The 24,810-nt window shown below is 39.3% G+C and overlaps 2 protein-coding genes across 6 annotated transcripts in view; both read left to right on the forward strand.

Annotated features, from left to right (window-relative positions):
* Positions 1-3,718: 3,718 nt before the first annotated feature.
* Positions 3,719-18,437, forward strand: LOC110054619 (uncharacterized). 5 transcript variants are annotated; one of them, XM_089296295.1, is made up of 11 exons: positions 3,719-3,803; positions 9,653-9,745; positions 12,747-12,828; positions 13,518-13,625; positions 13,962-14,084; positions 14,432-14,554; positions 15,433-15,480; positions 15,613-15,671; positions 16,303-16,371; positions 17,229-17,345; positions 17,586-18,437. In XM_089296295.1, exons 3-11 carry the CDS (start codon positions 12,775-12,777, stop codon positions 17,710-17,712), a joined length of 828 nt encoding a protein of 275 aa, XP_089152421.1. In that variant the 5' UTR covers positions 3,719-3,803; positions 9,653-9,745; positions 12,747-12,774; the 3' UTR covers positions 17,713-18,437. The 5 variants fall into 5 exon arrangements, with proteins under 5 accessions (XP_089152421.1, XP_020616628.1, XP_020616629.1 ...); XM_020760969.2 differs by lacking the exon at positions 3,719-3,803 and having other exon boundaries at positions 9,454-9,745; XM_020760970.2 differs by lacking the exons at positions 3,719-3,803; positions 9,653-9,745 and adding an exon at positions 11,825-11,897.
* A 2,123-nt stretch (positions 18,438-20,560) lies between these two features.
* The window catches only part of LOC110054599 (two pore channel protein 2-like), a 31,647-nt gene continuing 27,397 nt past the window's right edge, over positions 20,561-24,810 (forward strand). The window contains exons 1-5 of the mRNA XM_020760947.2: positions 20,561-20,690; positions 21,639-21,694; positions 22,194-22,270; positions 23,929-23,994; positions 24,671-24,782. Of these exons, the coding sequence (XP_020616606.2) occupies positions 20,639-20,690; positions 21,639-21,694; positions 22,194-22,270; positions 23,929-23,994; positions 24,671-24,782 (363 nt within the window). The 5' untranslated portion in view covers positions 20,561-20,638. The remainder of the gene's footprint in view (positions 20,691-21,638; positions 21,695-22,193; positions 22,271-23,928; positions 23,995-24,670; positions 24,783-24,810) is intronic.

Here is a 24,810-nt window from a genome sequence, read left to right on the forward strand (position 1 = left end):
ATAATGAAAAGAAAAGAGTTCCACACACGTAAATAACGTATTGCATGCACTAGTGCGTTCACACTAAGATGATGTGCCAATGTCGTCTCACGCAAAAGTTATACTTTTTAGTAATAATAAGTTAGTTCGTTTTGTTTTTCGAATTTGTCCCTTTGGAACGAAAAAGGAAAAACCATTGAGGGATTCTAGTATTTGATTCAATAACACAATCAACGCATACGGTGGGCAAACATGTTTCTTTGTTTGAAAACTTGTTCAAGTAACCACGTGAGACAAAATTCTTTTCCGGCTTAAGAACAAAAGAATATAAAGGCATCCAAATTACGATCTCGGGTGTACTTATAACAATCCCTGCAAGATCATAATTCAGCTTTAATTAAGCCTGTTATTTGCTTACTTACTGCTCCATTCACGTCATCTTTTCGTCTACATTAGCACTATTAGCGCTAGCAGTATTAGTTCAGTGAGCATTTTTAAGCTCTTCAAGTTATCTGGCCTGCATTAGAAGGTTTACACACTCCATCCTAACTGCTGCGGTCACTGCTGCGCGCACCCACTCAGTAATAAATATTAAAAGTTTCAAATTAACTTTTAGTTTGTCTTTATCAGTTTTGAAATACATCTCAAAGCAAATAGTTATCAACTAATACACATTCAAGACGTTCAACCCATCTATTAATTTAGTCTTATTTATAGATATGAACTATCTAAGCGGCGTTCACCACCTGGAATGCCATTATTACTTCTCAAAATCCAGAATATTTATACAATCCGGAATTGTGACCCATGCACAGGCAAACTTTCTTACGCCAAAAACTGTTCTAAGATTCATCAATGATCATATTCCTGCCCTCTGGAACAGAAAAGCTCTACTAGAAGAAATATTGGAAGTTCCAAACCCTTTTTCCGTTTCTGCTATGTTTGCATTTTAAATCTCTCTAGATTTACTCAATGGTCCTAAATTAGGGTACGATTTAAGGTCGACACACACGAGGGGGACATGAGGCGGGAACATGTTGCAGCGAAAGTTTTCCTCACGTGACATGCCCGTTTTCCCGAAAAAAGTTCTGTTGCAGGGACAAAATTTTGCCCTGTAATTAAAATGCTGCAGAAAATTCAGATGCATTGAACTCGTGCGACAGGAAGCAGGGACAAATTGAAATGACCCCAATTTTCAATGTCACATCCTGTGCACCGCTCTTGCAAACTGTCCCTGCTACAACACATTTTTATGCCTCCGTCCTCTTCGTGTGCACCAGCTAGCTATAGCGTACCGTACCCTCAACATACGTCCTATGCGTCCCCACCGGCATGTCCCCTTCGTGTTAAATGTCTGTGTTAGGTTCACTGTAAGAGATTATCAAGGTAATCTCTTGGTTCACTGTTCGTCAATGACTTTTTACCTCGTTTGTAGTTTGGACGTTTCGTTGTTGTTTTTCGTTAGCCAAGCGAACACCCACGTATAAGAACCTATGTTTTTACAAGTCTTATATCTCTCGTGTTTAGTGGGGAATGAGACAGTGTTTGAGTATTTATTCAAGGATTTAAAGTGCAATTAACCTTTCAAAATTTTTTATGCTTATATAAATCTCCTTGTTTTCCTGATCATCACTGCGAAAAAAATTATTTTCGTGGCCATTTTCGTTAATTTTCTAGGAACTTTCAAGGTTCATAAAGTGGCCTTTTCGATGTCTACGACTGAGGAATAAGAAAGAACGGGACGAGTTGGTCCGTGACGTCATCCGCAGGAGTAACCATATTTTGCTCTCGCCGAGTCAGGATGCGAACAGCGATATATAGTGTGATTCAAATCATTGAAATCGATGCAGAATGCAAGGGAGATGTGTTGTTGGACGCAGTAGCAATACAACAAGCTTAGAAAAGAGCAATCTTCTTCATTCATTGCCTCTATCTCGATGACATTTGTCCAGAAGCGATAAAAAGACGAAAGAAGTGGGCTGACTTGTGCGAAGTCAGACCGAACTGAGGGAGCCATCGAAGAATTCTTCGATCTCGGGTTCGCAGTTGTTGTAAAGGCCTTGAGATTTTCATGGCCTGTATATTCTTCTCTAGCTTCTAGTTCAAAGCTTGACATTATTAAGGTAGATCAGACACAAATCTGGGATAAGCTTGGAGCTATCTGATTTTCTCCAATAACTGCAGAAATTCTCGCGCGCCCATTGGCTAATTTTCATTGTCAATAAGCAGACAGACACATGAATTTATAATTAATGCGATAATTTATTCTAAAAAACAAATTGACGTCAGTTTTTCGTGCGTCTGTCCTGTTATTGACAATGAATTTCGCCTATCGCCTTGTGAATCCACAGCTACTTTGACAATGTTATGACGAAATTCATGATCAATAACAGGACAGACGCACGGAAAACTGACGTCAGTTTTTCGAGCCCTACAGTTCCAGACTGGAAACTGGGTGAGAAAATTATAAGACAAATTAAACCCATTAAGTTTTTTTGTCCTCGAAGAATTGGGTTTTCTAAATGAGTAGTCAACGACACGAACGTCCTACAACGATTAGATTAAGATCAGTGAGGCTTTGAACTGCAGAACTAGCTATGTATTTGTGGATCTTATAGTCAACTACACGCACGAGGTCGATAATACGGCCGAGTTTCTCAAATGCCCTTCCGCATACACAATGGACCTTTCCCGCATTCCACCTCAGTGCGTTCGAGAGAGCGAGGTTGGGGTGGACATTTTCATACATTTGCTGTATCTTTGAAGAAAGAAATGTATATAACAAACTTAAAACTAATGAAGCATTAATAAGTGAATAAGGAAAGTCAAGCAAACCATTTATTCGACTCTACCGACGAAGATTGTAGCACTGAAAGAAGAATGCGCTTGTTTTCAATCGAAATGCTAACTAAGGCCCCGTCCACACGAATCCGGATATTTTTGAATCCGCAACTTTTTCTTTCCGGATTCAAAAATTTTCCCGTCCACACGTAGCGTATTCAAATCAAATTCGCCTGTCCACACGCATCCGATGGTATCCGGATTCACTCTGGAGAAACGTAGGCTTACACGTTGTGCCGCCATATTGGTTTATTGTTCGGTAAGAGACTGGACACGATTTTAATACGTCCTCGGATTCGAAAATATCCGGATTCGCCTTCCACACGTCATCGGATTCGTTACGGATTTATTTTTTTCCACTCTGGAGAGCGGATTCAAAAATATCCGGATTCGCTGCCGAATTCGCCGGATGCGTGTGGACGGAAGCCATATCCGGAAAGAAAAAGTTGCGGATTCAAAAATATCCGGATACTTGTGGACGGGGTCCGCTCCTTTGGGGTGATCTGGATGTGGATCGGTAATCCAAGATCACTCAGATCACTGATGCCTCAAAGGAACCGATTAATCCACTCTGGTCACGGATTCATTGGTTTCCTTGTTACACCATGATCCGAGTGATCTTGGATCACTGATCCTGATCCAGATTACCCCATAGGAACGGACCCTAATTAAGAATTTAAATCAGGTATGAGTAGTAAGTTTTGACTCTGAGGTTACTCGAGTGCGTGAAAAAGGACTTTTTAAACAGAAGAACAGTGAAGAAAAAATGTATTCATTTGACTGAACCTTGTGTCAAGATCTTGTCGAAGGACTTTCAATTACAGTACGGTATAAGTTAACGAAATATGCAAATTTGTGTAACTGGGAATGTTTATGTGTTCGTACTCACTAATTGACTACGCATGCATACGGTCGGTCGACAATAATTAACGAACCGAAAAGACAAAATATGCTCTCGTCGTTATGAACTATCAAGGGACTCGGTAAGTGTATTTAAAGAAGTGTTGTCAGTAGATTAGTCTTCTTGGTGTTCTTGCTTTGCGGCCTCTAGTTTTAGCACACGATTGCAAATAATGTGACATGTTTTCTGTTGTTGCTTCGCACGGGCTTGGTGGTGTTCAGGAATTTAGACGAAAGTTTTAGTTTACCTCACCTTCGGATATCAGGGACCTTAAGCAATGACGACGGCGACACCAGGGACGACGTCTAGTTACAAAGGGATTCACATTTTACCTTTGAATTTGCATTATCGCTGTTCAAATTAGTCGTTCACCTTCTGCAGAATAACCAGAACGTGGTCATTTCACGTTGTTGTTTTGCAGAGGATGGTTACGTAATGCACAAGGACTTATAACGCAGGTGCACAGCCATTGTACTGCTCATTAAACCTGTTGTTTTGGGGCGTTCTCGTTGCCGTTGTCGTCGTGATTTGCTTAAGCTCTCTATTGTTTGCCGACTAAGTCTGTTTATCTTTTAAGTAAAATTTTATTGTCAACCATTAATCTGGATCAGCAGGAAGGACTGGACTTCGACTCCATCGCATTTTAAACTTGCATATCGGAAAAAATTCGGAGAACGTTTGAATCTAGAAATGTTTGGACATTCCAAAATCTGCAAGTTCCGTGTCTTTAAAGTCAAATTACCACTCTTCGTGTTAATTGACATCTTTATAACTCTACAAAAGCTGCAAGTTAACTCTTCAGCCATTGTTTTAACCTTTATAGGCCAAATGGATCGGCAAATTGTCGATCCTGACTTGCAGTGTAGAGCGCTCGACTGGCGACCCGCTCTTCGAAATGGAAAAAATATATTCATCTTAGCGCCGTCTTAATCGTAGCTAGACTCCGGATTATATTGCTCGATGACATAGTTCTTTCATTGAAAAGTCTTGTCCATTTTTGATAAAATGAGAAGCTTAAATACCCCAAATATGTTTTCACAGCGCTCGAAGCCCAGTCAAACGTCTCTTGAGTGTTTTCTTGTTTTCAGCCCAGTTCCTGCGATGACGTCACAAGAAACCCGACCCAGATCCCACTTTGCGCGGTCGTGAGCATAGCCTGTGGAAACGCGGGGATATTTGTCAGTGGAGATAATTTTTTTTGCCGCAGTAATTGGGAAAACTAGTAGATTTTATAAAAGAAAAAAAATGGAGGCTGTTTGCTACTGTTCAGAATAGTACTTTAGTATTAAAGCCTATTATTTCAGTACTTTTCCTGAAACTGAATTGTACAGTACTGTAGTTGACCTCTGTGAGTATGGCTTGAACAACAACTGCTGACACTAAACAGTACATCATACCGAAACTTCATGAGACCTGGAGTTTTAGATAACAGATAGGCAACTCAATTTTACGCTCGGCGTAGAAGAAAGGTTTACAAAAAGAAACAGATGGCTGTATATAATCTCTTGGTTTGGGTCATGGTTTGCGGAGAGCCAGCCAGAGAAGGCAGGAAGTGAGCGTGCTAGGCCATCACGTACAACTGAAACACGTTGAAATTTCCCTCACGAATAAAATTGCTTGCTGAAGGCCGGTTTTCTTTACAACATAAGCTCATGCGCAAGCGTACGTAAACATAACGGTAGTGAGAACGCCCACAAGACAAGGTTCAACACAAACATGCGCACCAAGGCATACATACAAAGGATAATTGCCTTATTTTCGGTCAGGAGCCATAATCGGGGACCGAGACCATAAGTGCACGCCATTTCTAGTATTGGGGCTGTCCATAGATATGGGACAATTTTTCTATTTTTTAGAACAAATTACGCCATTGCCTGCGGCACACGCGCGTACATGCTGCGAGGATTTTTGCGGATGTCGCGCGGGGGAAATGGTGTCCGAAATTCCTGAAACGTTTTATGCTTTTGGCCCACAACTCAAGGCATTTATGTCTTTTGGAATTTGGTTAAGTATTTTCGTCGTGAGCTGCTCCAGTTTGAGTGAAGTAAGACAGTATCGAATTTAGGTATGTGCCGCTTTATGATATATCACTGACCAAGTTGTGTTCCGCTGCTTCTTTTACAAGAGCTGTACATTAGTCCACTCTAAATTTCACATATCTTGAAGATTAACAGCTTTTCTATAACACAGCAAAAAGCTACTTGGATATATTTGGATATAGCAGAGTTTCAGGACTTCAAAGTTCCTTAGCTCCTCTTGGCACACGCTTGAGAGGAAATCGCCAGAGTCGATCAGTATCGCAACCGAAAAGTAAAAAAATAATTGTAAGCAACGCTTGATGTTTCATCGGGCCCAATAAGTTTACGCCTGTGCATACTGCTCAATTTTGTTTGTGTAAAATCCAACAAATTGCCTGTTTTCGATAAATAAGAGCGCCCACAGATGCATGTTTTGTACAGTCAGTAACAGTCAGTGACAATTGGACTTCCGCACTTTCGTGAAAAAACGTCCATCGAACTCCCAATATCTCTAGTTTTTATATATGTTTAAGGTTGATAAATGTTTGCGAAAATTTGAACAGCTTAGCTGAAAATATGTGAATACAGCAGCAATAATCAGCAAAGTTACGATGACGCTTTCTTTAATCAACTCGAATAATGATTTCGATTTGTTGGTTGAGTTATAAAAACTCCTTGTCTATTTTATTTTCGCAGCGTAAAATTTCATATTGTTGAAGAAACACAAATGATGTTAGAAGCCTTTTAGCGTTGGTGAAAATTGTTGCAGCATCTCAGCAGAAAAGATAACGAAAGAAATCTTTGTCAAGATTTGTTGACAATTGAAAACACTCACTGCAGCCTATTATTTCAGTACTTTCCCTGATACTGGATTGTACAGTACTGCAGTGGACCTCTGTGAGTGTAAAATTTCATATTGTTGAAGAAACACACATGATGTTAGAAGCCTTTTAAAGTTGGTGAAAATTGTTGCAGCATCTCAGCACAAAAGATAACGAAAGAAATCTTTGTCAAGATCATCTTTGTCACGCGTTGCACTGTGTAAATGAGCTACTTGTGCGCGCCAAACTTTCCTTTCAAAAACTCCTGCAAACTTTCCAAGCAAGCAGGGACAATAAGAAACTATCAAAAACAGGTTCTCGTTATGATTTGGGAAACTCACAAATTAACTCGATACCAGAGTAAATTGTCTTCCTGCATAAGTCACAGTAACTTTTCTTTACAGAACAAACGTAAAAGCTTACACGTACAACAAGCGCGAGCAGATTAGCTTATTTATTCATTCACAGCGCGAAATTGAAGTCTTGCTTTCGACCCCGAAAAACTCACCTTTTCCATTAGCTCAGAGCATAAGACTACACATGAGCGCCCTGGTTCTTATCCTGCCTTATTCCCTGCCATCGCTGTGAAAAATCCGCAAGAGAATCTCGCAACTCTCACTATTTGATCACGCAACATGACAACATGCACGTGAGAACCCACAACATGTGCTTGGATCGCGCGTGGATATATGTCCTGAGGGTGGTGCAAGTTGTTCTAAAAATAGCAAAATTGTCCCATATCATAGGTGCGCGCAGATCCCAAGACTTATTACGGTCTCCGTCCCCGATTATGGCTCCTGTTTCGGTTCCATATCTCCTCCATACAGGAAAACAAGATGGCGGATTTACGCTTACGCTTATGCCTATGCTTACAGGAGTGCGTTCTCACTTGAAATAAGCATAAGCATGAGCACAAGCGCGAGAAGAACAAAAACTTGTGTTTTGCTTGTGCTTGTGCTGTGCGCGTCCTCACCGCTGTTATGCTTGTGCTTGTGCTTATGTCGCAGTGAGAGGCTTAAATTAAGGCTAAGACGGATAAGATCTGATTTATTGACTTAACAAGAAAATATCACGCAAACTGCGGTGATAAACATGACAATTAAATGCGTGGTTGGAAAACAAAAATTAGATCTTTTTACTTGACGTTTCGTTTGTTTCAACATACACTCTTCAGAAGTAACCGCTGAGAATAGAAGTATAACAACTAAATTTAAATTCAAGATAAGTAACTTTATTGACTCCGCAACAACTATTCAATCATGATTCAAATCCATTGCAAATCGTGTAATAGAGATTATAAATATCGACAACAAGCTTTAATTCAGACGCCAGTTGAAATTCGTGCCCTGGTATCCACCCATGATAAATTTGACGGCATGGTAACTGAGTAAGGTACTCTCCAGAAAGATCTGAATCCTTCAGAAGTTTCAACTATACCACCCAAGCAATATCCTTGCATGTGTTTTCTTTCTATAAAGCCCTCACCTCCACAGTGAACACATATAATGTCGAATGCTCCATATCATAATGTTAAGATCGATCAGAACTCCGCCAAACTCGGCTTTAAAACCATACCGGCAAAGAGCATAGATTAAAGATCCGGCTCTCATTTGACAACCCGCATATAGACGATAGATCAATAAAAATGCATTTTGCCTTACCATTAATTTGACAGATATTTCCATACGAGTCGTCGAATTGAATGAGTGCTTTAATTTGTTTTCTTCAGTGCAATGCATCGGTAGGACCCTAGATACTGCGCTTGCTTTGAACTTTAAGGCAATGATTGGCTTGGGTTTCAGTACATGTAGTGCTTGTATCTTCATAAACGCACCCAGATATTGAGAGAGAATGACCGTACTCTCGGGTACTCACTGTAGCGGTATCCTGCGTAGAGCTGGGCAGAATGCGGTCAATATATAATAAAAACAAAGCTCGAATAAACACGCGATGGAGATTTAAAACATTTCGTCATGGCAGCTCATCTGAACACACACAACATATCGACCTTTTTTTTGTGACGTGTAAAACTGACTTAATGTGATTTTTATTTCCGTAGTGATGCAGAGTTGTCTGGACTCTCACGGCTGCGTTTGTGATCCAAAAAGCTGCCTCTAAAAAGTATACTTTCAATTCATTTCGAAAATTCAAACCGACTTTCACCAAGTTTAATCTTTTGTCCTCTATGGACTATTGTGTAGATACAGCCGGTATACACACCTCGCTTTTGTCACGAGAGCAAATTTGTTCTCTTGCTTTCATTCAAAACGCTTTTGTTTTCATATGTTACTCTGCCTATATCTAAGCCGCAAAAGACATTTATGAGGGCTAAAAGTCGATTGCTAGGTGACTTCTTATAATGTCAGCAATTTCGCGCCAAGCGCTTGAGCTTTTTGCATGGTCAAAAACACACCCTTGGAGTTATAGTGCTTTGCGTTTATCGCAAAATCGCGAGAACCGCTACATTTGTGTTTTTTTTGTTTTTTCAAGGGGATTTTTACGAGAAGTGTAAGTTCAATCAAACAATTTGCCAGGTAGATATTAATGGCGAAAAGCTGCCCATAATCTTGTGCTTAATTAAAGCACACAATTGAATAGCACGCCACGTCTATAGACGACTTTCACCCAAGCGAGGGGAAAAAAGTAAACAAAAATTCCCTGAAAAGGTCCTAAAAGAAGTCGTAACTGAAAACAACCTTTTGCATAAAAATAGTCTTTATAATAATAGGCGATGTTTATAGTTTTATTTTCATGAATATTGCAGTTTTTAATCACGCGATCTCTTCAGTTTTCCTTACCACTGGTTGTTGAGGATTTCGCTTTTTTTGTTGAAAACGCCACGTTTAAGAGCATGACGCTGAAACGAGTCTGCTTCGAGTGCCACGTGTCCACTTCCCGAACGTAAACTGAGCTGACAACGTGTTAACCGTAGCGTGAAACTGTAAAAATAAGCCAGCGTTGAATAAATAACCATATCCCCTTCTTATTGCCCGAACTTTCATTGTTTTTCAGCCGGTCCAGGGCGGGTGGCTTGCATCGCTAATAGACATCTATTTGCATAACAAGGGAAAAATTGAAAATTTTGATTTCAGGTTGTTCAAGACATAAGACCGGCTTGTGGTGAACTTATCCAACTAGACACGAGGGAGGAAAAACTTCAACGCGAATTGTGGACCTCAAAAAGGGTGGGTGACGTCCTTATTTCCTGTTTCTTCTTGCCATCGAGGCATATTTTTAAAGTGATCGCTTATTTTATAGCAGGAGAATCTGAATTAATTACTCGTAGCAATTTCAGGGTGAACTTGGCCTTACCAAGTTATCATGATTTTACGGCGTTTCATTTTTTAGGTTAAATAGAAGTTCTCTGTTATCGTCCTCTTTCTAGCCAGTTTATTTTCAATCGAGTGAGAGTCGACCAGTTAATGGCAGATTTAAAAATAAACGTCGATTTCTATGCATTCGAGTTGTTACAAGCCTCACTCTTCAAATAAGAATTCACTGTGGCCGAAATTAGACGATCATTTGCGTAGGAGTTAAACTACTGAATTTTTTTTTTAGAATTTCTGTCCGGTTTGGAAATTAATTTTCATTTCTGTCGATTATCAAGATGGGGCAGACGTTCCGTGTAAAGCTAAGGGATTAAACCAAAACAACCGGCCTTATTTAACCATTTATTTCGCTTGAATGTTTGCCGGACCTTACAATGTCGGTCCATTTTGTCAAGGGTACTACTTGTTTCCAAAGCAGATGCTATTAAATAGGAAAGGATCAGGTGTGAGCTAATTTTAAAATACAGTGCGCCTCAAAAAGTCATGTTCTCTCGGAGCGGTGATGAACGCGCGCGTGGAGAGAATCCGGGTTCAAACACGAACTCGCGAGAACATTAATTAACAACGTTATGTGGTCGCTGTTTGTTGTGTACACAGCTATCACGAAATGTTCCTCGTCGGAACGTTTTCCCTGAAAGAAATGTAAATTTACGAAATATGTTTCTTGCGTTGTGATCTAGGCTTTTATTAAGGGCAGCTGTTTAAATACACCATGTCAGGAATCCCGTCGTTTTGTGACTTTTGTAAGTTTAACACAAGCCAGGGTAATTGAATGACGTCAGCAAGGCGTAAGGAAAATTCTTTTATGACAAATGTGCAAAAGCCGATGTCAAAAAAGGGCTCTGTATTTGAGTGCACTAGCTTAGTAATTAAGCATTTTGTTCTAGGAAACTGCGTGCAAGTATTAAATGAAACGATCGAAGACATTTAAAAAAAGCAAATGGACATTTGCATTGACAAACAGGTTCTTAAATTATGTTTGGGTGACTCACTGTATAATCAGTTTCCAAACGATTGAAAAATAACACGGAACAAGAAAGTCCGGATTTCCTCATTTTTAAAATTTAGGCCATCTTTTCTCTCTGAGCAAATAGTTACTCTTTCAAATGTCGAACATAGCTTGCGTTAGTTATGCCTTTCGGTGCGAAAAAAAAAAAAAAATTTTTAAATTTAAAACGAGTCTTTAAACAGTGACAGGCTTTCTAGTAGTTCCCCATATATTTTTCAGCACAAGTTGATGTCATTCTTCAAATTTAATTCAAAGATATTTAACTTGGCTACTTTTGACAATGACGCACGTTTTACGTGGCAACACGTCGTACCGCACTTCAAATAAAACTGCGTGGATCTGAATTAATCTTCCCAAAATGACAGCGGTTAATTCATGTTTAGACTAAAGTACCAAATGAAAGGTTGTCGCCGGAAAGTCGCTGCTATTTTCCCTCTTGTAATAAATTATTTAGTTTTAAACTAAAAAGAAACTTTTGCCTATATAGAATCACAATAAGGAAGACAACAAATAGACAATATTTTGCTTGCCATTTGCACTTAGTGGCCATTCCCCCCTTAACCATGCATAGTATTTTGATATCACCAGGCTGTTCTGCTCAACCGTTCGTTATTAAAAGCTGCTAAATGTTCTATGCAGGCGGTCGCCATAAGAGTTTAATTGCGATCGAGGAACGTACTTATGAAAAAGAATATATACATAATATTGTATTTACGTGATAACATGTAATGTCATATAAACCCATTTCTTTGTTGTGCAGTTGGCGGGGAAACAACGAAGTTTTTCATGAATTGCCCCGAAGTGTCTTACGGCGGTGTCTGTTCCATTTTCATTCAAATATCCCGTGCTCATAAAATGAGGATGGTACGATCGGCCACATGTTTAGAAACGAATGCTCTTTAAGATGTGCTTTTTTTTGGCGAGAAAATTTGGAAGGATAGCAGTTAGCAATTGTACTGTACCGGTAATGTGCCTAGTTTGAGATCGTGCTTAAGAAAGGTATTTTAATCCATCGATTTCCTTGAGGAAGGCTTCCAAATGAGCGCAGGTTGCATAGCAACTTAACTTTGTCGGGTCGGGTGTTTTCGAGTCGGACTTTGCACAAGTGAAGATATCTCTTTCCCAACGGCATTGATCAGTTTACTCCGCTAATGGAAAATGGGTTTATGCTCTCGGCTGTGAAAGGGGATAAGTGACTCTGTCCTTGTTGGTAGCTAGATCACACTCTCGTTCGGTTTCTTTTCGAGGATAATTTTTGGTCATAAAATTATCAAAACCGCGAGAAATTACTTTCGTATGTTGAGTTGTCGTAAGAAAAGATAAGCAAAATGTTATCATGTAGGGGTATACGAGAAAATTCGTTTAATGTTCATGATTAACAAAGTGCCAAATTTCATAAGAGCGTATCTCCCTTCAGATATATTCCGGATGAAGTAGAACAGTCATCAGCGCTGAGTTAACGATATTTGTGACAGTTGCCATGAATACCCTCTATTTGCTTCAAATTAAGCAAGACACGTTGCTTTGAATTATAAAGGCCATTTCTTCCTATTCATCTGGCATAATGCTTTTTGAATTTACATAATATATTTCTAACACGAAACTCAGAGTACCTTGCAGTGCTTGGACGCTTTATTCAGAATATCCGTTAAGTATAGCTGTCATTAAATAAAGTCTGTTTTCATTAGAAATAATCAAACGTCAGCCATATCGTAGTAAAACCCACAGTTTACTTTTGAAAAAAACGTCCTTCTGCGTCATACACATCATTTTTTTTTTTATAAATGACACTTTCCCCCGCTGTTCATAACGCATCGTCAAACCAAATTATCTATTTATTTTTTGTAGTTTCTCTGCCTGTCGACATTCGGATGCAATGGAGGTGTTCAATCAGGCTTACGATGAGTTAACTGGTGAAAATTCCTTTAAGGTAAGTAGCTCGTCTAATTATACAAGCAGCTATATACAAATACAGGGACTTGTATTAAAAAAGGATAAAAATAGTTGATTAATTCATCAACCCAGTTTAGACAAGTCTTAATAGGTTCTTATCTCGAGCATCTTTTAGAAGTGGAATTATTTCAAAAGTATATAACGCTAAGTAAGGTTTTGTACAGTGTGAACTGAAGTCCTGCTGTTTTGATTCTTGGGGACTGCAGCTCTTACTGAGGCACAATAGGTCAATGCGGAAACGAATGGTTCCCCGGTTTACGTGCTTCGGAAAAAAAAATAGTTGCTTGTAGGAAAAGTATTAACTATAAAATATTTCTGAAAACACTTCTGCGTCGAAGCATATGCATGTTGCGTATGTAATCCGGAAACAATTTAGTTGAATGTGTTTCTGCCGCAAGGCCTTCAAGTAACGCGCGCGGAACAAGACGTGACGAGTTAGTTCGAGCTGGCGCACGGCGTCAACCGTCTAGGTAATGCTTACAGCTGCTTCGCTTTTATTTCTGAGTTACTGTCGGTTGAACTCCATGGACGCTATAAATTAAGAAGCACATCACGAGTTAAAATAAATTATATTCAGCTTACAACTTGTTTAAAATGCTTAACAGCTCCCAGCGTTTCGTCAGTGACTTGAGTGTCGTTAATATTTATCACGCTCCGTTCTTACAGAATGGAAATTTGTCCCACGGATGTCAAATATTCAGCGGTAAAAGCTCGCCTAAAGACCGTTCCCAGGACAGGAAACTTCTCTTCAAGATATCCTCACTCTTGGACAAGGTGCGCATGTCTCTTTGCTGTCTTGTTGCATTACAAGGCCAGTTTCCCGGAGGACTAAGGCGAGCAGAATTTTCTTACATGAGCTTTCGGCGTGATGCTTGCCTCTGGCAAGCGAGTTTAGCTTGGGACTGGGTCTCCATGATAGCGAGTAAAGACACAGCGGTCGACTGAACATAAAGCGGAAGCAAAAGGCGAGTTAAACGGAGACTGAAATAATAAAAGATAAACCTCCGTTACCTGTTATTTCAAGAAGGGAGAGACTTTAATGGCCGCTATTGATACTTATTGCTTTCCGTGTTCTCACTAGCAATAATTAGCCGTTTGTTTATCCAACAGAAGGAGCTCGACACCACATCGTACCCGGAAAATCTCTTTGAAGAGCGAGAGCTCTCGGATGCCAGCGATATTGATGTCAGTGGTGATCAAGATTATTTGCTGGAGGAGAAGAAATGCAACAAGGTCAGAAGTTATTCTAGACTGTTCGCAGTCTCTGTATTTTTCAACGCACGCAAAAGAAAAAGCGAGCGAAACGAGTTCGAGCACCCTATCGAGTCTCCCGTTTTGCGCTGTCGTCCAGTTCTTGCCCAATTCTATCCGCTCGTTCAGCGATCGAATAAAAATAAGAGAAAAATAGAGGGCTGTGAACAGTCTTAAGTCATTCTAAATGAAGTTCTCTTTCTGGCTTCAATTGGTGATCCTATTTCTTGTCTAATATGCTGTAACGAACATGCTCGGTGATGATGTCAACTTGATTTTTGACGCTGCTTTATTTATTAATTGATTTCGAAACTGCGTCCCTCGCTTAGAATGCGGAAGAGACCGTGTTTACCAGGACTGGCAGTGATGGGAAAGTCAAACTCACGGAAGAAGAAAAGGAAACGTTTGTCTCTGAAGGACTTCCTGTTCCCAACAGAATACCGCTGACAAAGGTGAGTGTTGCGCAAAAAGTCAACTATTTAGGCCGAATTCACGCGAATACGGTTCGGTTCACACTGGGTATGCCGAAATATATAAAATATCATATCAAAAAAATATAACCGAGGAAAGTTGGCCCGAGGTCGGGGCTATACGGAGCGAGCGGAACGAGGTCCATACAAAAACGACCGAGGTCTAATATTCCCCAAAAGGGCTCGAGCAAGCTAGATTAGGTTATTGTATAGCTCTCGAAAACAAAAAACTCACAGCATTTGACCGTTTCCATGGAAACGGCCCGTATAGCAATATCCTGGCCTAGAAAGAACCAGTCGAAACGCTCCTGGATTTACCTCAAGATCTAGACTACCTTGCCGTATAATAAAACTGGAATATTCTTTCTGAAACCGGCCGTTTTTCCGAAGACACATCTACATCTTTGAATTGAACACCGTTGGATACTCCAAGTGTGCGTCACGTTTTGCCTGCTCCTGTGCTGGAGTACTTTATTCGACTTCAATACTTCGCATTTTTGCTTAGTTGTGTGCCCCTGAGTGGGGGATAGGGCCGGATACTTCGCAGTTACACGCTTGTTAACTGAATCCTGAATACTCAGGTGTACCCGCGTATGGCATGCGCCTTGAATACTCTAGGATTTCATGCATTCGAGGTTAGAATGCTCTAGAGTGTTTTCGTATTGGCGCAGTACCTCTTTACCCCGTCCCACTCTATCCCAGACATATTTTCAGCGTGTGCGAAAATCGTTTATCAGTTAAAAAAAAATTACGGCAAAAGAGAATAAAACAAATAATTCAATAAAAAAAACCTCAAAATAAAAGAGAGCTTCGTATAATCTCACTGTAACGATGATGTTAATTGTATTTTCTGTTGTTAGGCAGAGGAAAGAGCTCTTAAAAGAATTCGACGTAAAATAAAGAATAAGGTAAGTGATTATGCGGGCACGCAAACGTATTTTTGGAGATTTACACCTGTACACGAAATTTAAGGCTGATAAACTCACGCTCATTGTTACTGGCAATCCAAATATCTCTTTTTTTTTTCTTTAATGTTCTAGCTCTCCGCACAAGAAAGTCGACGAAAGAAGAAAGAGTATGTCGAGGGCTTAGAGAAAAGGTGAGTTGTCAGATTAATATGTTAATAACATCTACTGACTTAAGTTCTCATTTAGTGATTAAATAGTGAGATGTCGAACAACAGACCATGCACAACCAGCTGGAGAGTTCATTCGTAAAAGCTATTTTTTCAAGGGTGATCATTACTTTAAGCTGGTTCACGCTCCGGGGGATGGGCGCCTTTCATTAGCTGTACGTTATCCTCGTTATGTAATTTTCTTGGCACTGAATTTCATTTTCACTCACGTGTGCGCCACGTGGAAACTTTCTTTATAATGATTACGTTGCTTATTCAGGGACAAAATCAAAACGGAATTATTTTATCTTGCCTTACGCGAGTTTTCTCGCACTATGATGGCCAGACCGAATGGAATTTAGTTTTAAAACAGATATCCAATTGAACATGTTGCATTTACCATTGCAGACATGGAGTGTTTTCATGGCGGACGGAAGCCATATTTGTGTTCTCTGACAATAGGTAATTTTGCATAAGAAAACAAACTCAAAGAAGTGGAAATTTCATTGTTCGGGAACACCAACATGGCGTCGTGTAACGACTTGTGAAAACGCTCTGTAATTATCTGTTTTTTGCAGTACTGCAACACTAATTTTTTTTTCTTTTTTCCGTTTAGGATGGAAGCGTGTAATTCGGAGAATAACATTCTTAGACAAAAAGTAGATTCACTAGAATCGACTGTAAGGTAATGACACCATTAACTGTAGGTACATGCCCTAAACTGCGATAAGCATCTTATTTCTCCTCAAAAAATCATTACAAGTCAATCAGTCGGTCAAGGAGAATATAGAAGTCACATACAAGGAGAAAACGTTTTCAAGTTGCTTTCAAAATTGATCAGCTTTTGCTAAAAGAGTTGTATATGGACTGAGCACTGAGAAAAAGGATTAGATGTTGACATTGTAGTTTGAAAATGATATTTCCTTGGTCTCTTGGTCTGTCAAAACTTGGCATCGGCCTGCATGAGGCTCTACACTGTTTCGGTTTGTGTCACTTTAAACTGTTGTTTGGGCACAGTAGTTTGACGCGTTTGTTGACTATTGCCCTCTAATTACCACTTGCGAAATCGACACTGCGGATTATTTTTGGCTCCGAGTGGGACTCTGACTGGTCGTAAAGGGTGAAAACTTAGGGAAAATAAATTAAATATGAAATAAACATAAAGAATAACTTAAAAGAAACGTTTGGACAATATCCATTTACATTCTGTGCAGTCAACAAGGTCGATAAGAAGGAATTATTTGCCAAACGTGCGAAAACGCTATCACGTTGTGGTCATGTGACCAAATGTTCATGGCACTATCTCAGTAAGCACAAAGCGTTCAAAATAAAGAAAATTCAAAAAACAACAAATGTCACATCTCAGTTATAAGCTCTAGACTAAACTTAAACCACATGTTACAACTGCGAAGCACCGAACGACGCCTTATGCGCCTACTGAGGCGAAGAGAATTGATGATGATGGTCATGATCATGATGAGAGAAGTTAGCTCATCGCATTAAAATTATTATTATTATTTTCTTTCTTTCTTTCATGTTCAGAGCATTGCTGATAGAGCTCAATAGGTTACGGAAGGTTTCTTTGGAGAAGGAGAGCAGAGAAACGACACACTCTCAAATGAAGAGTAAAGGGACGCAGACAGGAACTTGCTTGAAATGGTAAAGAGATATATAAAATACAAATACAAATAGTTCTTCATTTATGGCCGAACATCTGATCGACAGCCCGCTTCCTCACTCACACCATAATTATTAATGAAATTCGTTACGTGGTACTATTTTGGACACCCAAGTTACCGATAACCCAGTCATAGGGAAACATAAAACAACTGAAATCAAATATGTAGAATATTTTGGGTCATATAATTCGTTGTTATTAACTCATTTTGTCTGCTTTAGTTTCATGAAAAGAAATGCTGCCTACAGACAGCAGAACCTTGCTAGATTAGAAAACCTGAAGCAAAACAACAACATCTGCAAGCGGGAACCGGCTTACAGCTTGGCAAGGCTTGAAGCACACTCCTGACTGCCTTCACGGAACCACGTGACATCAACAATGCCAAAATTGGCGGAACAGGCTCAACACAGTCTGTACCGAACAGGATCGAGACAGTCATTATTCCTTACTGGGATGAAAGATGCGATTTTGTTGAGAAGCTCGTAGGAACAAACTAGCGTAAAATTCTTTCGCTGTTTTAGAGGAATTAACTCTAGTACAGAATTCTTTGACGTTAAAGCACTCGCATATTGCTCATTCGTGGTAAAGGTATCATAAAGCTAGGTTTTAAATAGAGAACAAAATGCTGGAGATGATATTACGCTCACTAGCTACAATTAACATTCAAGACAATACTTTAAAATGTGTTGTGATATGAAATACGGAAACATGATCCTTTGAAAATTCTTTTTGTATAAACTCATGTGCCAGATATCATTTTTTCTGTTTTCAGATGTTAAGTATTTATCACTGAATGGTTGTAAATAATTGTAAATCATTTATGACGACCAAATTCGACATTCGTGTAGAAGTGGATAGGTTAGAATTTTTTATCAGTTGAAGAAAAAAGTTTGTAAAAAGAGTAGACTTTAAGAGGCACGTTGCTCGATCATTTGATAGATATGGCAGAAATTTTCTGATCTGCCCTTTTAAGCCCTGTGGGAAAATAATAGAGAAACTGTAGATAGTTAATGAATTCTGTGCGTTTTTTTTTTAAAGCTACCTTGAAAAATAAAATGCAGTGTCAAGGAAAATGTAATTTTTCACAATTTCCTTCAGTGTTTGACATCAGGGGCATGATGAAGCGCCAATTAAACAGAGGCACGGGATATCTTAAACACTCAGCCACAGATACCCGGACGCGAACCCGTACCCGCTCCCGTCCCCTCTGATTAGGGAGAAAATAGGGCCCTTGCTGGTGGAGTATAACAATGCCCTGTTTCGTTGTTCTCTCCTCGCCTTCACAATTTCCCATCGTATGAGACATACTACCGCCCGAGGGTCTTAGCCCGAAAGGGATCTAGAGTTTCGCGCATCTTAGTCTAACCCAGGAAGGCAGCGCTGAAAACAAAGGAAAGTGGAGCCCCGTTAATCCAGCCCCAGACGGTCACCCGTATTCAGGTATTACTGGTCATATTGCTAGCTTTCACTGTCATGCCATCAAAAATAAAGATCGGAACCATTCAACAAATAAAGTCAAGAATCAGGGATATGATAGATAGATGACTGATATATAAGCAACCTGGCCAAGAATTAGGTCTGTGCAGTATTTTTATAGGCTAGTCATTCAGAAAATGGTTTTAACCAAATTTAAAGAGCTTGTATGGAGACACCGTGTCTAGTGTCCTTTGTAGCAGCTTGTGGGGCACCAATATGGTGCTGTAAAGTAATCGGAACATCTGTCGTTCACGGGCGCGGATTCAGGTTAAATGGTGATCGATTTCCGCCGGAAACAACGAGCGCTGAAGGGGGTCTAAGGCCATGCTTCCCCAGGAGATGTTTTGGATTTGCAGTAATTCTCTTTAAGTGCCTACGAAGTAAAAAATAATTCCTGCTTATTTGAAAGGCTTTTTAAAGTAAAGAAGAATGGCGTTTTCCTTTTTGGAATATCTTTTTTCATTTTAGAGATATTCACGTTTTTGTATTATGCAAATGAGGAAAGTGATGACGTCATAGGTGGTTCCTCTAAAACAGCACAACACTCAATCGAGAATAACTCTAGAAATATTAAAGAAGTGTTCTTCAAACTTGGCAACAGAAATTTACATCACAAAAGAAACAGAATGACACCTACTATGTTGTTGCCATGGCAACACTCTTGGCTCCAGTCTCTTTCTGTGAAAAACCAAATATCCCCATTGGAAACCTTTTAAAGTGGGACAGAGGGTCTTGCTCGGAACACACATGGTTCCCATATTGTCTAAACTCTCCCCATTAGATTGGTGGGAGTGGATGATCCTTGTTTAAGATAAAATCTGGGAATTTTAGTCATAATTAAAACAGAACCAGCGGCATAACTGTTGTCATGGCAATGGTATGACAGGTGTCATTATGTTTCTTTTGTGATTACATCTCTGGTGCCAAGTTTAAAGAACAGTGCTTTAATATTTCTGGAGTTATTCTCGATTGAGTGTTGTGCTGTTGTAGAGGAACCACCTATGACGTCATCACTTTCCTTACAAAAACGTAAATATCTCTAAAACGAAAAAACATATTCCAAAAAGGAGAACGCCATCATTCTTTACTTTGAAAAGCCTTTCAAATAAGCAGCAATTATTTTTTACTTCATAGGCACTTTAAGTCCCCTTTCCTGGGTTTCTGAGTCATTCTGAAAAATCTGACCGATTTCCTTAAAACTGTGGAAACTGGTATCAATCCGCGCGTGGTTCAGTTAGCAAAAACTCGAAACTGAGATGAGTCATCCTACGCGAACGCTTAAGCTTGGAAATGTTCCAGCGTGATCTATTATAAAACGAAAAACCATGCAGAGATGTACCTTTGTAAAAACATCAAGTTGTGAGACACTGAAGATACTTATTTAAATATACTTAAGGATTAAAATTCTTAAATTATGTTCATCACTTCTTGATACTAGATTATTTAAAAGTTGGCGTCAGTCATGGGGCCTGCTTGACATAGATGATATATAAGTAATGTAACGTCACATGAAAGCCAGCAGATAAGGAAATGAATGACCCAGCTTTTCCTCGCACAAGAACAAAGTGGTCGTAACAGCAAGGTGAACGTATCAACGGGGTTCTAGCACCGAGTTCTTGGAAAACTCGAAATCAGACTGCACGCCCGCCCACGGACTCGCGGGCCATTCCGTCCGAATCGGAGCCCAGTCTACTTCCCACGAACCGCGAATGGACAGCAGCATTACCCATGAATTCCCATTTGTTTTGCTTTCTCCCTCAATGTTAGTGAACTGTATTCGATTGTGTGATGACCTGTAATGGAACAAATGGAGGTACACTTAGTTGAAAACCTCGTGAATGATAACGAAGGTAAGATATCTGGCTTGTTTTCGTGAGTTTGAATCCAGCAATGTGACGAAATTATATTGAGAAGCAATTTAATAGATCTAAGACAGTTGTTTAGAAAGCGTAAGTCTCGGAAGATCTGGAAGGGCAAGATACTCAGCCGAGTTTTGATAAAACTGCTCGCTTGTAAGTAATGGATTCAAGAAACCCGTGCTTAAGATTACCTTCTTTATTGTAAGAACCTTTCAAACAAGAACGTTGAGGTTGAGATTAACCCAATTTTTAAGAACGTTCTTAGAACACCCCCAGAATGAGAGTACAGTCACTCGCGTGTTGCTCGAGCAGTTTTATATTTGACAACTCAGAAAAAAAAACCCTCAGTTTTCTCGAAATCTAGAAAAGTATGAACTCTGGTTAAATCTACAGCTTGAATCTACACAGTTCAGTAACCAAATGCCATAAGGAACATATTTGGACGTGGCAAGTGACCGGGAGATGGGCCTATACCCGGGTGGTGGGGGACTTCTAAGCGGTGGGGCTTATAAGGAACAGTTTACAGTGCCTCAAAAAGTTCCAATAATTTTCAGATTGGAAATATTCCAGTCAATGAAGCTGGGATAACATTACTATTTATGTTCTAGATGACTAAAATTTTGGGTAAATGGAGCTAAATGATAAAAACCCTTGATTGTTCTTACCATAACTACCTTCTTCAAAAAGTAAGCTTAAGGGGGAAGTGGTAATGGTTGTTGGCCAGCACTTCATACCTCATGGATAATAACCTCTTACTAACTGAGCATCAGGGCTGTACTGGGGAATATTAACCTGACCAAGGGCTAACATATTAGTAGCGATTGTGGAGCATTGCAAGTCTGGTCAGTAAAAAAGGAATCGAGACGTTGTAGGCCAAAGATTTAGTACAGTTAGTCTTAAGTGACACTTGAGTGACACTTCATTCCCTATCCTTGACAGATACATCGGAACATGCAATCATTCAGGCAGCTGTCTTTATAGAAGATGCAGCACAGGTAATCTGTTTGAAACAGTTCTTTGATGTATAATTGTGTGACCATGTGACCACCATCATCATCACTTCCAAGAAAATAGTTCTGTAAGATGGCATTTATGTAACACCAGCTGCTGTGGATTTGAAAAGCAATTTAGCCCTACGTAATGTTATTTGTGTGCACAAAATTTGGTATTCACCAATAACATATTTACAGCTTGTTGACAACAAACTCAAGCTATAATATAATTTATGATAATAAAAATATTATTTTGCCTGTTTTATGTGGCTTTGTAGAATGGGCTAGATGTTATTATGCTCTTGTTCTTAGTTTACCGACTCCTGAAATGCTTGATCCAGGATCCAATGCAGTGAACCATTAGGTGGCCTTGCCCAACCCATATGACTTTACTCTGAGTGAAATACATGTATTTTCCAGTGTAGGTCTCCATTACCAAGTGCTGGTGTTCTCATTTGTAAGATTCAATTTGTATGACCCTGTTTTCCTCTTCACCTTATAGTACAGGTCAATCCATCATAAAGTAGACAGTAAGTCACTATGGATGTACAGATGGTACTACAGCAAGCCCGTCAGATGGTAAGCTCAGCATATTTAGATTACACCTACATGAATGTGTAGTTTGCATGTACTCTGGACACTTAAAAGCATTCCATCTGCATCACAGTCTGCAGTGAGAGCGTGAGACCTCAATTTTTAAAAGCCTTCAATTTTGTAATGGTTTAAATAATATTGATTCTGTGTGTATCAAAATTTAGAAATGTCACTGCGTGTGACAATGTGCAGATCTAGAAAATATCCATACTCCCCCCACAGAAGGGATTGGAATTTCCTGGGGGGTGGGAGGTTCTGTAAGACCAAAAAATTTAAAGAAATGTGTAAAGCTTTATTGGAATTTCTAGAGGGGTGGGAGGAGGGGTTCTTAGAAAAAATCCCTTCTGTGGGGGAGGTATGGATATTTTCTGGAACTACACAAATCATGAAAAGTGGCTATTATTGTAAGCTATACATGTATGACAATGTTAATGACAGCTATTGATCTGATCTGATTAGTCTTTTTACTCCATTTTGAAGCATATTAGGCCACTGACAATCCAATTTCATCTGTCCCTGGCCAGGTATTCCATCTGCATTCAGGAGTGGCCATAATCAACTGGATATGCGATTTTCTTTATCCCTTCTCTAGCTGTTACGTGGTCTCCCCATAGGTATATGGGCCAGGTGGTGCACCCCCCATAGTTTAAGAAATTTTTGAAATTTTTTGGGCAAAACGCTGATGATTGGGCAAAGTAACCTGGAGAAAACCCTCTAAAAGGTTGTCTTGGCCAGGCTTTTAGGCTACTTCTCTGACATTTGCCTTGTCAAAACGGAGTTAAGGTCAAATGATATAAGGATCCAGGTATTCTGTTTTGTGTATTGTGTATGTGTATTTTGGAAATCCACGAGATGGGTATTATTTCCATCAACAAAACAATGACAAAAGGATCAAAGCAAACAAAGACCAAGACTTTTTGTAGTGGCTCTGAAAGGAGCCATTTTCAATGGCTCTTTTCGAATGAGGAAAAATTAACTGTTTTTTTTATATGTCTGTGATTTTACTAGGCTGTCGACCAAGGTAAATAGAGTATGCAAGGTTTCAAAACAACTATTTTTGGAATGATAACAGTTTCATTACATGTGAGAATTGGGAACATTTTTGTTTTTACTGCGATTTGAGTGTGTTTGAACAACACTCATGCTTTCGGGCATTGTTTAATTTTTTTTTCGGGCAATAAGGTCACTGCACTCCTCAAGTCTGAAGGTGCCTGTAGGCGTATGGGTCTCCCTCTCTTTCTTTAACTTGTGGGTTCCAGTACCAGAGTGCTTGGCAGTCAGTGCAGTCAGTTGGCCTATGAATGAAATGAAAGATACAACATGTACTTTTAGCTTAATATGTGCCTCTGAAGTTGTTTTTTGGAATGGTACTAAAATAATTCAGTTTTCAGGTTTGAATAGACAGGCACATAACCAGGAGGGCAGTTAAGTTATTTTCCACTTCAAGACTAGGAACCTTGAGAAACTTTTGGTTCACAAGATAACTCTTGAAATTTCACCCTTATCCATCTATACCTTGTGTGTCACATGTTTGGTAGTTAAAAAAAATATTTTTGGTACTGATGGTGCTAATGTTTGATTATCGCCATATCCATGCTACATGTAATTTGTAATTGATTATAAATTTAATATGTAATTTTTAGGGGATACACCTTCGTCATCTTTCTCTATCTGATGTTGGCATTTGTTGAAAAGCCTTCATCTTTAACGTAAGTATCTTCCTAGAGCTATATTATGGTAAGAAATGATCACATTGGAGGCTAAGAAGTTAACAGAACTGTAGATTAGTGGGATAATTTATCTAGATTCAGAACAACAGGCTCTCTGAAATAATTTAATAATTTATGGCTTACTTATCTTGTAAAAACTTCCGTGTGTCTTTTTCGTGTGTCTGAGTGTATTTTGCTCATCACTTCATGATTGTGTCAAGTAAGAGTTCTCTTTGCTTAGTTTTCAGGCAAACATAGTTCTCCCTGCTAAGTTTGGTTGCCATTTCTCAATTAATTTAAATCCTGCAGTTAATATCTAATGCAGAAATAATTAAATTTGCTTACCTACAATGAGCATTTCAATTGTGGAATCAAAAACAGTAAGGTACATTTTTACATACTTTGTCTGAAACTCAGTCAAGTGAGCCAGACTAACAACACTCCATTATATGTTCACTATAATTATTATTCATTATTTTTATAACTTGCACATGGCTTATGATCTTGTTACAGACACTTCTGAGTACCTTGCCACCACATTAAACCAGTTGTCAAGTGCATTCTAGCTAGTTTTTACAAGGAAAATTTACATAAATACATATCATTTTAAATAACTTCAATCTACATTGTACAATGTACTCTACTAGCTCTTATACCTGTCTTATCCCCTTTTAAGGCTCTCTTCTGATCCACGGTTTCGTGGCCCAAGACCTGATCCTCCATGTGGAGTCACAGAAAGCTTAGAGGTCATCTTCCTTATTTGCTTTGTTTGTGACTTGGTTGTCAAGGTACATGTAACTTTAGACCTCAATGTAC

Source organism: Orbicella faveolata, unplaced genomic scaffold, assembly GCF_042242905.1.
Source record: "Orbicella faveolata isolate gen_17 unplaced genomic scaffold, um_ofav_v1 contig_1, whole genome shotgun sequence".
Lineage (NCBI taxonomy): Eukaryota > Metazoa > Cnidaria > Anthozoa > Scleractinia > Merulinidae > Orbicella > Orbicella faveolata.

Excerpts from the sequence above, each read along its gene's own strand:
- LOC110054619 (XM_089296295.1), top strand. The coding sequence starts at position 12,775 with ATGGAGGTGTTCAATCAGGCTTACGATGAGTTAACTGGTGAAAATTCC. Across the intron at positions 12,829-13,517 it reads CTGGTGAAAATTCCTTTAAG|AATGGAAATTTGTCCCACGG; the intron begins GTAAGTAGCTCG and ends CCGTTCTTACAG. Across the intron at positions 16,372-17,228 it reads TCACTAGAATCGACTGTAAG|AGCATTGCTGATAGAGCTCA; the intron begins GTAATGACACCA and ends TTTCATGTTCAG.